Here is a 16,383-nt window from a genome sequence, read left to right as displayed (position 1 = left end):
GTTCGAGACCCTGCGTCGTCCCCGGCCTACTACCTGTAGCGATTTAAAGGTTAATGTCGCTCCAGGGACCGATACCTTTTCCTCGTCATTATCGTCGAGCGTCATCGATATTATTGGCGCTCCCTGCCAGCTAACCGGGCCCCGTTCAATCGTTTTCTTCGCTTTTACCAACGGCGCAAGGCGCTACGCGAACCCTAACTTTCACCACAGGCGACGTATACGAGCAGGCTTTACATTCAATGTACTTTTTCGAGCATCGAAAAATACGCGTTGTTTACATTTTGAAACATCAAAATCCTTCAATTCGTTCGGGAGTTATGACAGGAAGCATTTCCGGCCAAGTGGCCACACATTATGTTTTCAGTAATGAATTTTTTTCTCGAAAGTGCGTGGAATTTCGAGGGTATGTCTAATCACCAAAAATGGTTGCATTTGATTCCAAAATCTAAAAATAATTTTTTTAGAACGATTCGAAATTTTTTTTTTCGCTGAGAAATTTAGGCACCTATTCGAATTTTTTTCTCGAAAATGGGTAGGAATTCGAGGGTATGTCTATTGACCAAAAATGATTGTAATTGACCCCTGCAACCGAAAATAATTTTTTTACAATGATCTGAAATTTTTAAATTTCGACGAAAAATTTGTCTACTTATTGAATTTTTTTCTCGCAAATGGATAGGATTTCGGGGGTACGTGTATTCACCAAAAATGGTTGCATTTGTCTCCAGAATCTAGAAATAATTTTTTTAGAACGATTTGAAATATTTTTTTTTCGCCGTGAATTTAGGCACCTACCCCCTGTCGATTTTTCTTAGAAATTCGTTTTCGATTTTTAATAATTTTGTTTGACGTTCTACAGAAAAGTTGTCTAATACCTTTTTGTAGGTATCTATGGGCTCTACCTCAGAAAAAAATTTTAATGAAATATATTCACTATTTTAGGAGTTACGGACGTTTGAATATTGGATCATTCTTATGGGGGTTTTTCTCACTTTACGGGGTCAAGGAGTAACTTTTCGAATATTTTTGAAATCTCTACATATTCTCCATCAAAATACGCATAGTTTGCTTTTTTAAACATTAAAATCCATCGATCAGTTCAGAAGTTATGACGTTTTAAAGATACGCATGCAATTTCGGGGAGACATTTCTGGCCTGAAATTATATTTTCGGTAATGAATTTTTTTCTCGAAAGTGCGTAGGAATTCGGGAGTATATCTAATGACCAAAAATGATTGTAATTGACCTCTGCAACTGAAAATAATTTTTTTAGAACGATTTGAAATTTTTTAATTTTGTCGAAAAATTTCACATCTACTCGAAGTTTTTTCTCGAAAGTAGGTAGGATTTCGGGGATATGTCTAATCACCAAAAATTATTGCAATTGACCCTCGAAGCTAAAAATAATTTTTTTAGAACGATTTGAAATTTTTTAATTTTGTCGAAAAATTTTACACCTACTCGAATTTTTTTCTCGAAAGTGGGTAGGATTTCGGGGGTATGTCTATTCACCAAGAATTATTGTAATTGACCCCTGCAATCGAAAATAATTTTTCCAGAATGATTTGAGAATTTTTTTTTCACCGAAAAATTTAGGCACCTACCCCCTGTCGATTTTACTTATAAATTCGTTTTTGATTTTTAATAAGTTTACGTGACGCTCTAGAGAAACGTGACGAATAAAATTTGATATTTTCGTAGTAAAATTCTTAATATTCTCCGTTACCCTAACAAAGTTTTAACACGGTTTCCCTCTGAGGGTCGCGGCCCGTAATTTGGGAAGCTCTGTTCCAGGGTTAAGTATTATAGAATCGCAGATGGCACAGCTGCTCGCTTTATCAATGGAATTGGCTCTTAGGGTCTCGGTTATGGACATTGCGAAGAGTGCGAAGGAAGATCAAACGCGGAGGTTGATAAGCAACCGACCAGGAGCGATCCTGAGGAAGTGGCGTATTATGCTTGAGACGGCATTGCTGTGTTAACTGATTGTAAAGAGGCTCGTAGGGAGAAACGTTTCCTTTTTGGGGCTGCGAATATAATAGTATGCAATCTTGAAGCGTGTTCGGTCCGTAATCTGCCGCATACATATTTTTTTTATACCTAATACTCGCTCTGAAGTATGATAAACACGCTGCATAACAAAGCACCTGCAAAGCTAAAAATGTTTTTGTTATATTGTGTGTATATTACCTCGATCAGCACGGTATGTAAACGATTTACCCAGTCCTACCAACATCACTTAAGAAAGGCTTCCACTTCCCAAATAAACTTAAAAGCATCGTACCTGGAACAAACAATAGGAATACCGATATTAATTAAAGGTGACTGTTATTGGCTGGTCCGATAAATGGACCAGTGGCTAGAAATTAAACATGGGAAAAGGGGCACACGTTGTAAGATTTCAGATACCATCTTTACTGCTGTTCATAACTCTCGTTCGTTCCAGTCAGCCCTCAAATCGGTCTCTTTGATTACCCATCAGAATCCATTTTGTGCCATCGAGCGGGTTCCTCGGGAGCCCGAAGGAAAGCAATAAAACGGTATGTAAGACGAGAGAACTGACGGTCATCACGAATTCGATCGACTACTTATTGGCCAATTTTTCTCCCGTCCCCTGCCCCGAGGGACCGACCAGAGGGGGTGAAAATTAGAGTCAACGTCCTACAGAAAAATTTAATAAAACAGTCCGTCAAGGAGAGCGTACAGAATTCTAATTTTTTCCGATCAGTCAACAGCGGTTGGTTCGATAGATTTTTCAAAATATTAACTCTCCAAGAATGGTAAGCTCGAATAAAAAATATTACAGATAATGGACGGTTTTTAGTCCAAGATAGCAGGTTTGCAGAGGGCTTGAAATTCTTTTTTAGCTATTGGAGATTAAAAATTTGGTTATCCGAGATTAGAAGAATAAAAACTACCCTCTTAACGAAGTTGGGAATGGTAGTAGAGTCTGTAGAATGCCGTACGAGTCAGGTTTATTGCCATCTACTGTGGTACGGTGTTGGTACGTTGTTGCTGCAACGTGGTTCGCATGGTTGCCGGGGATGTCGGGGTTAGGGAGGAATCGGGGACGTCGACGGGGGTGGACCACGGGGGCGCCGAATGGAAGCTATAGCGCAGGGTGTAGAGCCACTCTGTATGGGTAAGTGGAGAGAGCCAGTGTTATTGGTTTTTGTTGCGCATGCCTACTGCCGGCGCCAATCTGGCGAATTATTAGCCAAGTTTAACCGGCCAGAGGTGAGATAGATTATGACAGGAGTTGGCGATTTAATGGCCCCACTGTTGGGCATTAATTGATTAGTTTTTCTTTCGGCAAACTAGTCTGACGGTCGAAAAAATCAATGGTCGCTCCTCGTGATTAATTCGACGGCTCCACGAAAATTCACTTCGAATTTATATCCAATATCTTCCAATACTAAATAAAAGTCGATAACTTGTAGTTCAGGCTACTGGAATGTTAAAAAAAAATTGCTGCATATTTTTAGTCGATCGATTCAGGTTTATTGTTAATTCTTACTGGTAATCAAGGAGCACGTAATCTAATCAATATAGTAATTGAAAGGGAAGAAGGAACGTACGAAACGAAATCTAATTTTAAATAACAGGAATCAGCCAACCAGGTGGGATAAGATTTACACATTTATCGTGTATACGTTGGTTCGTGTGCATTCGGAACGCAACGAGAGCTCGAAAGAGGGGCCTTTGATCGCAACAGAATCGGAACGAGATGAAAGATAATTACCAAGAAAATACTATCGCGTAATTAATTTGCATAAATTTTATCATCAAAGTAAATCGCAAGCGGAACGAGCTTTCCAGGATGTTCGGCGAATTTGTAACTGAAAAATTTACCCACACACGAGGAGGAAACTGTAATATAATATAATTAACAGACTGCTACATTATGTTACTTTCCACGTTCAAATATAGGTTACTGTAATCAATCTTCATTAAGCTCGTTGCGCTTCCCTATTCATTACATTTAAACGAATATACCCCGTCAATATTTTTACATCGCGATAGCAACGCTTTTATATTTTTACTTGGTTCGTTTCGTGCCACGCTGCTCTCTATTTTTCTCGCGCGAACAAATAATCAAATTTAATAAATAAAAATAAAATTGCCGAACGCGCGACGATGGCCCCCAGGAAAATTCAGCCCACGTCGTTTTCGAGTCGTACTTTCCGTTTTAACCGATTTCGAAATTAATCAAAACTTGGAGCCAACAAATCACACCTGTTCTACTTCTGTCCACAATTCTAGCCACCGAATCAACCGTTCAAATCGACTCCAATTCGCAAACAGTCCTCGGTTCGATTCCATCTCTACGTGACAGTGTTCTAATATATCCACGGCGAGCACATGTCGCGGCGAATTCGCATAAATCAATTGGAACACGTAATGCGCGGCTCTGCGCCGGAATTTACGTTTTGTATGAACAACGCGACGAATTTACTCGACGTCTTTCCGCGTACCTGATCAGTACATGCATCCACCTAATTAATTAACCTATCTGTGGCCCGCTGAACGCTAATTGGCCGTGACGACACGCGTGACCGAAAGAACCGATCGATTTCTATTTATTTCAATCAACCGAGTACAGGAGTAACAGTAAAAAATTTGTTTTAATTTCCATAAAGAGTTGTTGTAGCCCGATAGAATAAAATGAACGCTCATGGAGAAAACAAATATTTGTTGGTTTCTTTTACGAGCATGCAGGCTGTAAAAATTACTAGTTCGCAAAAAAAAAAAAATCAGTAAAAACGGTGCTCCGATTTCATTGAAAGGAACGAATCGACGTAAACAAATCGATTCTGTCAGTTGGTGCGAGTTTTATGAGTCATATCTGTACGAAGCATTGCCATTGCGCGAACATGGTTATGTAAGTCACGACTTCTGAATAGGAGCCTTTAGAAACGTTCCATCGATTTTTGTGCGCCTGTGTGTAATCACCGGAGCAAAAGCGGAATTAAACAGTAAATTTAAAACAAATTAAACTCCAATTACGGTTAAAATATTACCAAAACTCTTTAAAAAATGTCTAAATTAAATAGAGAACACAACAAATTAAATTCAGAAATTAGACGATTTAATAAATTAAGCTACTTGCTTAATATAGTCGTTCTATTTTTAATATTGATCAATGCATTTTCGTGTTTATACAAATAATTAATTTCTGTTCGTTGTTTAATATTTCACATTTTGAATTATTAATTAATCAGGAAGAATACAATATACATATAATAATTGTTCCCTGCAACGCTAGAAACAAATATACATTTCATTTATAATTTAAGTAGTTTGAAGTTCGTATTTAAAACGAAACGTTGATAATTTCTCGGCTAATTCAATTTTCATAATTAATTGACACACGACGAAGCTTTGCATTAATATGGAAAATTCGGTTTATTATCAACGTTATAACGGCATAACTTTTCGCACGAGCAGCCGCGTTTTCATAAATGTATATAAAACATTTTATTTCCAGGAAAGAATCTCGTTCGTTTCTTTTTTTTTTTCTTCCGCTCTCAACGTCTTATTACGCGACATTTGTGCGTAGAAAAATATTAAACTAAGGATCTACAACGACGAAATTTTTTACAGTGGGGGGCAGGGTCGGTCATATTTAAATGAAATTCCCCCCCCTCTCCCGCGCTTTTCCCACTTTTGTCCGCGCGGTGAACGTTAATTGCATACATTTCCATCTCGAGCATTTTCCGCGAAAGTAATATTTTTATTTAGAATGTAACGGAATTACCAGACACGCAATACCAACTTGTCCGCGTTTCCATTAAAATTCCCCAGACCCCGTTTCGCCGATCGCCTCGTCCGAGCTTTAATCAATTCACCTTTTTTTAAATGAAAAATCTAAAGAAAAATCCGACAATTTTAAATTCTCTGCAAAAATTAAATTTTATTTTGATTTAAATATATTTATCCATTTCTCCGTAAGATAGAATTAAAGTTACCTAACTGTAATGAAAAAGGTAAAATTTGATCTGCATTAGCGCAGCTTAAGATTCTTCCCGATTTTTCTAATACCCTTTATTCTTCGTTCCGTAACTTCGAATCCGGGATCGCGAGATTTTTCTTAAAGTTCTCGATTCCCAGCTCATCATAGCTTTCGGGTCACCGATGCGACCGACAGGCTGGTCGAAATTCGATAACAGTCCCGAAGGGAGGCACTCCAAGTATATAGCAAACGATTTGTCACCGTGCACGGAGTTGCTCGATGCGATTTATTCCCGAAATATTTCCCGAAGATGGTACTTTGCTCCCTTAAGGGGGCCGTCTAGTTCCAAGATAATGGAAAATTGATTCTCTTGAATTTTCCAGCCGTACAAACATTATAATTCGATCGGTCAGCAATGAAAATTACCTCGTCCGTTTGTCTTCAAAATAAAGAAGAATAGAACGAGAAAATTCTGGGGGGCTGGTGGTAGTAAACAGAAGGCCGATCCAATAATTAAATAACGATAGCGAAGAGAGACGTCGTTCGTCAGCAATTCGCTGATTAACAAATAACAACAACTGGGCAGAACGCGCGTACAATCGTTCCCCTGTTCGCAATTTCCTGATGAATTCGATAATAACAATGGGCGAAATAGTACGAGAACCTGAATAAAGTAGAACGTTGATTAACCCAAACGGACGAGTCGGAAATAATTTTCGGCCGATTATCGCGTCCAGTTTATTACGTTCTAATCACTCAACCGCCAGTGTGTCTTTGACACGGCTGTCCCCCCGTTGCCATTCGTTGGAATTTTGTGGACCATTCACACACTCTGTTGCATACCATCGTGTTTCACCGCCCGCGGACATTAGAACTGTCTCATCGCTCGGCGACCTTTGAAAACGCTGCCACCGACCTACATCCATAATCTTTATGCATAAATTCTAGCATCGATCCGTTGCACTCCTCTATGCAAACATACTGCGTTTTCCGTTCGATTATTAACCGCACGATTGTCAAACGAGAGCAACAAGTTCGAGGGTTAGCGGGCAGACCGGGTCCAAATTAAATTTCTGTCCGGTGGACATGGAAACGACAGAGCGCGATTCGCCGTTTAATTCACGAAACGTGGCCCCGGCGTTTTATTTTCAATTTCATTGTCGACGTATCGAACACCGCGCCGATTGACGCGCGACGTTCATGAATCGGACCACCGGGCGAGCGGAGGGGGTGGTGGTGGTCCGCCGAGCAACAAAAGCAAAACAAAAAATGGAAAAATTGCGAAAAAATAACAAACCTGGGGGAAAAAGAAGAGCAACGTCGCGGGCATTGTTGAGCAGTATAAACAGAGACGACAAAGGAAATAACAAGAGGCAAACGAAGTGTTGTTTCGCGCGAGTTCCATTGAGATCGAATATTCGGAAAATACATCGCGCGTTCCCCTAACATTCGTAAACAGCGAATAAAAATTTTAGATCGACCCGTTAAATCCGACTGGATAAAAAAGGGAAGAAAAATGGTACACGTCGACTGCGTTTATTCCAAATGATTTTTAATATTTTAGTAATATTTGTCGTGGTCCGCTCAGAAATTATGGCTCTCCATTTTTTTTTCTTTCTACGTCTTTTGCTCGTGGCCCCCAAGAGATACAATGTGGTCCACTAAAGGGGGACCACATGACCCCCGTTGGGAATCCCTAGTAGTTTAGGTCAGTGTTTCTCATTCCAGCGACCACCAGTGGTACTCGAATAATTTTTATCCTACAAAACTGTTCGTACGAACAAATAAAACGGAAAGAATCTTAAGAAAACCTACAGCTGAGAATCGAACGAAAGTTTACCGATACTTTGGACGAAATAATCAGCCCGTTGAGATTACAAAGTTATCAGCGTTGTTTATTCTTCGGAATCAGCATACTTCTATTCGTTGCAAGGGAGAAAGGAGGGATGGGGTGGGAGGAGGAGTTTGTTACGGCGTTGCATGAATAAGAATTTCTTCATTACGCCGGATTTACAGTGGACCCGTCGCTGGAAAATGCTGAAAACGAGGAAATCAGCGACACGCGCACACAGATATCCATCGCGCATACACAAACACAGAGAAAGGGGCCGTCTTTGCAGCGTGGGGTGGGGAGGCGTCGAGACGCTTATCGCCTCGGTCCCTTTTCGCGTTTCTATTTTGCAACGCCGTTTATACGCGAGCGAGTCAAGAAATAGTCCGTAATTGCCGCTTTCTTTTACAACTCGCTGCGAAGGAAATAAAATGAAATCAGAGCTGGATGGATGGAAAGCAACCACCCACCCTCCCCTCCGGTAGGGTGCCAGAGAGGGATAAGTGTGCGGAGAGCTGAAAGGGTGCAAAAGAGAGCTGGTAATTGCATGTTCTCACCGGTCGATCCTTTTGTCTTTCGACAAATCTCGACTTCGACGACGTGTTTTCTGGCCCTGCTCGTATTTACGCGTCATCGTCCATCGAACTCGTCATCCCTCCTCTTTGTCCATTCTCTACGGACCGATCGGGGGAACTTACGACGCCATAAATAATTGTACGCGAGCAATTCTTGCATATAAACGTCTTATTCCTCTATTATCGAGACTGGAAATATTTATAAACTGAAAAACTACCCTCGTAAAAATTCTTCTTCGAGGGTTAAACAAACGTGGAGGGTGCCATTGAACATTTTAATCGCTGTAATTGTTAAATAAATTTTGGTGCAACGGTTGTTATTAAATTTCGGTAATTCGGTGGATTCCAGAGAGGGGGGTGAGGAGAGAAGGAAAATCGAGAGAGAAATTTGCATTTATCGGATAAGTTTCAGCAAATAATAAGAAGCAGCAACTTCTACTCGAGACGTTTAATCGTGTTAGAAGCAATTACGCGAAGTGTATTAATGGCTCGCGAGCAATTAGTTTAATGTTTCTCGAGAGCAAACAAACTCGGGAAAATTTGCCAGAAACTATTTATCGATTTCTTTTTTCTACCCCCCCTTTCCGCGAACTAGCTTGGGAGCAACATGGACGCGACGTGGAAAACCTACTCGGCTACAAAAGTTGCATGAATATTTATGGTATTTGTATAACCTTTAAATGCGACAAACGGGTTTCCTTAATTAATTGAATCCACGTTGACGCGAAACGTGCATCAAACAGCGACCGGAATGGATCGATGATGCTCGTGTTCGTGTGTGCCGTTTTATAAAACTAACATTTAAACCCAAGAATGCATTATTCATTACGTCATTTCTGCGGACAGTATTAGAACGTAACCTTGCCCGGCTCGTAGACACTTATTTCTACATACACTCACCGCATAATAGAATGTTGCGTCGAAAACTCGACGAGAACACAAAAAAATATAAATTCAATTTTCATTTTCTTTTTTAATTCATCGTATCATAGATCGATAGGCTATTTTTTCTTTTCAGAATCGCAAGAGAAATTGCAAACATCTCTGTTTAAGCCTTGAAAAGACGTAAACAACGCTTTTCTTCGGCAACAATAAACATATTTAGTCAATATTTAACCGATTAAAATAGCAAACTAAGTGAACTCTCGCCAACACAGGCGTCTTTTCCCCCCCAGAAACTTCTTTCGCGTCCTCGAATAGCTTTTCTCGAAACGGAGCGCCATTTTTCTCCGATACAATCGCTCTTTCCTCGCCAAGAGAGACAAAAGAGCAATTTTAACGGTTTTATTTTCCCGTGTTTCAATTTTCACGAATAAAATCGTTTACACGGGTCGCGATTCTAATAAAAATAATAAAACAAATTAGAAAACGGGAAACGAAACCACTCGGAACATAATTAACAAATACAAAGTGTTTACCAATTGAAAAACGATAATTTAATATTTCCAGATTTAGGTATACCGTACCAATGGATTTGTAAATTATAAAATAAATTTATGCGATCAGAATAATGAATCGGGAAACGCATAGTAAACAATAATTCATCCAGCGCACGAATGAATGATATTTATGCGAAGATAGAGCCACGAGCTATTTTTTTGCATGCATAAACGAGAATTTAACAAAACAAAAAAATGCAATTCGATGCAATAGTATTGTGTGGGTGGAGACGTGACTTTGACATCGATTTTTTTCGAATCGTTCGACCGGTTCTTTTTCTTTTACGATCGACATAATGACTACTTTGGCAAATGGAAAAACACGTCCGGTTTGTTATTATTTTATATCGATAAACGTCGGTGCACGCGAGGTACCACTGTTAAATCGAATCACTGTGCTCTCGCAATCACGAGAGCGTGTATTATTGCGCGCGGGCATCGAGCAAGAACAACACATCGACGCCAGCCTTGGAAATATTATTTTAAGCGACTTTTGAACCCCGCGTGACCGCGAATAATTTACAAAGTGCTGGCGCGGGGCAACGATCGCCGTATTAAACCCTTTTCGAACCGATTTATTTCGAAACCACAACTATATCGCCGTCGATACATTTTTAATACGCGATCGCCGATAATGAAATTGATTTTTAATCTCCTCTATTCGTGTATCGATCGTCACCATTTCTATATCGAATAAAATAAATTATTAAAATGGTTAACAATAACTTTTTGGAATCGTCATTGTAAATTCGACGCGCGATAATTATGTGTTTCGTTGGAGGGAAATCTCATCGCTGAACATTCAATTTTCCGGTCGTGGTACGTAATTAATTTAATTGGGTGAACAATTCGAGTAACTAAATGCAACGCCAATTGCACGCGAGGCTCCCAATTAATAAATACGAACGAAACATTTTTGTCGACCAATGGCAAATAGCATTAAAGGGTTTTCTGATAAGCCAGAATCGAAATACATAGATTAGTAAAATTTGAATATTCATAAAGTAAAGTTTTACTTTGTTATCTGTCACAGGTAGAATATTATAGACAAATTGGGAATTAATATTCCAGAAAATGGACACGTTTCAATCGGATTTTCTAGTTGTTGCCTGATTGCCTAAATTTAATAGGACCGTGGAAACAGGTCAATAATATCTGCATACCGAATCAAGCAAGTACAGTACGCGACAGAATTTCCAATACGCTGCAATACAGCGTACAATTCAGGGTAAAAGATATTAACATAATTTATTTAATTTTTACAAATTAAACACAGAAAATGAATGATTAAATTTGTTTGAAAATGTTAAAATAGGGCCTGTTAAATACATGGACTGTGTGAGTGTTACGTAAACGATAAAATTAGTTGGAAAATCTATCGAACGGTGGCTTTGTGTAGCCGACTGTATTCTGTGCAGATAAATCGAAACGGATAATAGGAAACCGAGTGTACTTTCGACGCCCTGGAGGTGTCTCGATTGCACGCACCTTATTAGACGAATAATCGAAGAGATAGGCGGTGGAAAATCAAATTCCGGGACATTAGGCGAGAAACAGAATCCATTTCTGGCGTGCAACGCGCGCCCCTTTCGAGCTAACCGGCCTGTAAACAGTGAAAATGACGAGCGAAGGGGTGTGCTTAATTGACAATGTCCCGATAGTAGGAACAGACCGACCCCAAAATCCACCCTAACAATCCAGCGAGGGATTGCCCTGTGTCCTTTCGACCCCTCGATGAGCATTTTTACATCTGCCACCCTGTACTTTACAGCCTCGCCTTTATTAACCCCTCTACACCCCCTTTTTATCTTAAACGTGCTCCTGGTTTGCATACGCCAGTCTCTCGTTAACTTTTCGCTCCTGAAATTTTCTGAAAAACTGCAAGAGTCTTTTCGACGTTTCGTTCAAATAGTTGTTTCCAAGAAAAATATGAAAATTTATAAGCATTTCCGACACAAATATCGATCAATTTCTCTGGCAATTAGCGAGACAAGTGGCGTCAAAACCCAACAAAGCTTTCACAATCGACGAATTTCATTCGGCGTAATTCACTACGAAAATAATGAACAAATGATTCCGAGGGGGTTTTTGCTAATTAGTTGGCTAACGGTTAGAGTCATTGAGCGACGTCATCCGAGCCGCCATTGAACGTTTCGGTAGAAACATCGCTGCGCGATTCACGGCTCGTTCTATTTAGGTATACCGAGCGACGAAGAAAAGAAACGAAATTAATATTTGCGGAAGGCAGAAAACGAGTTACAAGAATGCCGCTCCGGCGAAGTTTCAGAAGAACTCCGACGAAAGGGAGGAAAAGAAATAAAAAAAAAAAGAAGAGAATACAGAAAATAATGAGAATGCAAATACGGTTTTTTGAATAAAAGCCAGTAACTATGAAAACTGCGGGAACAACATACAGATCTGCTTCTGCAGCGTTTTCTTGTCTTCCTCCTCTGTAATAAATTGCATTAAGCGTACCTTACGACCGCCGTGAGCGCGCCATTTCCTATATCTTAACAAATAACGCGTTAGAACTTTCTTGCTTTTCGTTTCGCCGCGCGATCCCGAAACTTGGCTCCTTCTTAAAAATGTTTTAACGTTTTCCTTCTTAAAATGGACCTGGTTTTTTTAACGTTACTTGTTTCCATCGTACGAATAACGATTATCGGATTAGAGAAACTGGACAGCTTATGTTATATTACAGCACGCGAGGCGTAGAAACACTCGTGGGCAGCGAGCGCCGTAAACATCGCAATGAAGCAACGTAAACCAGTCGATAATTAGAAATTTATGCCCGTTCATAAACAAAACGCCGCGCTGTCAACGAAAAATGCAACCGCATTAAATCGACGAGAGAACGGTGAATCAATTGGGACAAGCCGAACAAATGAGAAACAACCAGCGGAAATAGCAGAATTGAAAAATTCATGGAATTTCGTGGCGTGCTCATAAAACAAAATATAGATTTATTCCTCCCCCCCCTCCCCTCGTCTATCGACCACGCTAATAGAAGGACGCGAGAAACGACGTATATTGGGGGGCGTTATCGAATTTTTTCCCTCCCCCCCCCCTCCCCCCCTCCCCCGATCTCTCGACTCTTGGAAAATCGCGCCACGTGTGTCCGCGTCTCCGTTGATCGTTTAATTGAAATCGATAATTTCGCCCACGCATTATTACCGTCGAGGAGGAAAACTAGAAGTCCTTTCAATTCGAATGCTCCGTTTGCATAAATCCCATTAATATGCAAAGCCTTCTAATCGAGCGACCTTTGATTTTCAATTTCAGAGTTCCACGTCGGCTTAGCGGAATATTATCGTTCCATATATATTTTCCGTTTCAACGTTTATGGTTATTCATAACTCGCGCTGCTCGTTAATTATTATTTTTTTCAAATTACAATCAGGGGGGATTAAAAATTAGTACTATCAAACTGGTTTTTTTTAACGCGACTATTTAAATTAAAGCTAGACGATTGAATCAAATACCTCGATAATCGAGCTTGGTACTCGAGGTACAATTGCGTGGATATAATCATACACAAAAGGAACAATGTTGACTTAATGACCGGGGGGAAAAAATTAATTGGTACTTTCTTCACGCGAATAATATAATGAAATTTGTTCTTTGTGGTTTCTGCCGTTGGCGATTTTCAATTTTCGACTTTCACGTTCGAACGTTCGCCGTGAAATCGCGCGGATACAATATTCCATAATTAATATTGTCGGATGGAGAAGCCCACGACCGGCGCGGAGGCTCGAGGAATCAAAAGCGAACTCACAAAAGGAAACGGTCGTTAAAGAAGGATCCATTAGCATGTCGTTAGCATAATACAAGGTGAATTTGATTCCCGAGTACACGAATGTGCCTCGAACGGTATCGTGGACGCGGTAATCGTGTTATTATAAGACAGGATTAATTCTAATTCGACTGTGCTTTTGCCGAAGATGCGATCCAGTTCGATACGAATCGAAACCTAACGTTCACGAATGTTAATGAACAAAATTAATCGGTAGAAAATATTATCTGGTCCACCTAAATATTTAATTGGAATAATTCTATTATGGTTCCCCGACAAGATCGTAAACTTTTCTGTAAGGTATGTGTTACTTGGTTTAGTGCTCGCAGCGTATCTTTTACGCAGATTTCTTGTTTTTCTTCTCTGTAATTTGCCCCTGATACGACTCCACTGCCGCTCGAGTATTCATTATCTGATAATTCATTATCCACTCACTATTATCAGTTATTTTTGTTCTACACTTTATATCAAAGGTTGCAACGTTTGTAACAGTAACAATTATGCCGAACTATTAAGCAACCGAAGTCGTTCCAAGTATGCGGTTGTTAATTAACATTTCGACCAGCATCCAACGACGACCGCTTCAATTAATTTACTTATATAGAAACGATTCGATATGCTTGCATTTTAATTACGCGATATTAAAATGGATTCTAATTTTATTTCGTCATATTATCTCCTCGGTGAAAAATTCCCATTTCGATTGATAATAATGTTAGCGCAACGAACAACGATAACTATCGAAAGTTAAATATAATATTTATGCGTTTTGAACGTACAAAAAGCCCCGTCAATAGAGCATAATTTATTGCTATTTATATAATAAACGATTGATACTAATGTGTTAAAACGGTTTGTACAATAAACAATGATTAATACTAAAGTGTCGTTACTCGAGATTACCGAGCAATTCACGACATATGCTGAATAAAAGCTTATCTTAATAACCGTTCAAGGGAATAAACGCGGAGAATAAATCGCTATCACGTGTTTTTATGCGTCATCGGCTGTACGAATAAAATTCAGGCCATTCTCTGTGTCTCGGTCTCCGATAAACGAAGAGTATCTTGCTGAATCATAGCACAAGTTGCCCTAAAACGCACGGGATCGGTATTAAACATCTGTCATTGTTTGCTTGTTACTTTTATCTAAGCGATTTCGAAATTTCTATTCTCTGTCCCCCGACGAATGCTTTCGATACCGTTTCTTCGGTTTGCCGTGCTTATACACGCGTTCAATCGATATCGCGGTGTATAATTATAACGTAAGAAGAAAATGATTACGCGTTATCTTATCTGGACCAATTAATTTTGATGTGAAGTTACGCGCGGAGACCGTTTGCTCGGATTCCTTTTCGTAAATTTATTCCGTACGAAACACGTCGCACTTGGACGACGAAAACAAACGAGACTCGGCTACGGGCAGAAAATAAGATCGCTTAAGCAATTCACCTGATTTTCATTATTCGAAACGTTGCCCCGGCACCGGTTCCGCGGTCCAAACAAATCATGCCCCGTGTCCAGTCGAGACAACATTACTTTCACAATAAAAACAATGAAGCAATCCTACCACTGATTTATTACTTTAAATATTACTCTCTATTTTCTAGCGCAACTATTTATGTCCCGGTCTCGCCATAAACCGAGATTACTTCTCCCGCATTATTTTCACAATAAGAACAATGAAGCAATCCCTTTGATTCATTGCTCGAAAACGTTGCCTTCTATATTGCCCGTCCGGCACCACCGTGCTCGTTCGAAACCAGCGTAAGTTTTAGATTTCTGCACGGAAATAATTACTCGAAAACGAAACCACGCGAGACACGGATTCTTTCGTTCTCTCGTGGAATTAAAAAATCTATAACCTTAACGAAAACGAACGCAAAACATAAGCGGATATACGTACAACAGTTTGTACAATAAAATAAAATCTCAGAGATCGCCCTGAGAGTCGTTAAATGAGCTCGGCGATCGATGCTTTACAGTCGAAGCGTAGAAAAAAATCACATTGGAAAGTATTTCAATCAGAAATAATTTTTAAGAAAAGTTTGGTGTCTTTGAAGTCCTGATTGAAACAGCAACCTAATAATGCTTGGACGAAGGAGGGGATAAAATGAGGAGGATAAAAGTTGAAAGGAGTCACCTCTCCGTGCATGTCCCTTCGACCATCCGGGGTGTTCTCCGGCAGGAAGTATAGCCGTAAGGACGCCAAGGGTTGATTCGGACCCCGACTATCCATCCACAGCAGCTGAAGCTCCCCGATGCTGACGAGGTCCGCATCGCTCCAGAGTTTCGTCAGGAAGAAGCTGCCCAGACGCAACACACGACCACTTCCTACCCTCACTGCTTTGTAAAACGTGTACGGGCCGTGGCTGAAGCAAGCACCGCCCAATAACTGAAACGAAACCAACATCTTCGTTCCATTAGCTGAAAAACGGCTTAACATAGGTCACAGTTTCATATTACACGCGTTTTAGAACGTTTGACAATGTTTCACGCTGTTCGATAGCGTTTTATAGGAAAATTTTTTCAACAACAGCCAACAATCTCAGTTATAGAACGAAATAACGTTTCACGTCGAACGAACGAAAGTTTATTTGAGTAATCGTTTGATGTAGCGAATAAACGGCTGCCCTGCGCTCCTATTCAATATCTATTATTCGAATAAAATTTTGCCCGTCTCTGCTCCGAACCCAGAATATCAAACGCCGCGATCGCATCGATCCAATTACTAGAAACATGCAATCAACATTTTCATTTGTTCCGCGAATCCTTTGAGCGTCGTTTAATTAA

General features: G+C 40.0%; 1 protein-coding gene across 3 annotated transcripts in view; it reads right to left on the bottom strand.

Annotated features, from left to right (window-relative positions):
* LOC122396361 overlaps positions 1-16,383 on the bottom strand; it is a 180,041-nt gene that overhangs the window by 116,727 nt on the left and 46,931 nt on the right. For 2 of the 3 annotated variants that reach the window (XM_043394682.1, XM_043394684.1), the window contains exon 2: positions 15,734-16,003. In XM_043394682.1, coding sequence (XP_043250617.1) covers positions 15,734-16,003 — 270 coding nt within the window. The remainder of the gene's footprint in view (positions 1-15,733; positions 16,004-16,383) is intronic. The other variant, XM_043394683.1, reaches the window with a different exon arrangement.

The sequence above is a fragment of the Colletes gigas genome, unplaced genomic scaffold, assembly GCF_013123115.1.
Source record: "Colletes gigas isolate AHSC1104 unplaced genomic scaffold, ASM1312311v1 Colletes_gigas_Sc00007, whole genome shotgun sequence".
In the NCBI taxonomy this organism is placed as follows: Eukaryota; Metazoa; Arthropoda; class Insecta; order Hymenoptera; family Colletidae; genus Colletes; species Colletes gigas.
This window is presented reverse-complemented; position numbering and strand designations above follow the sequence as displayed.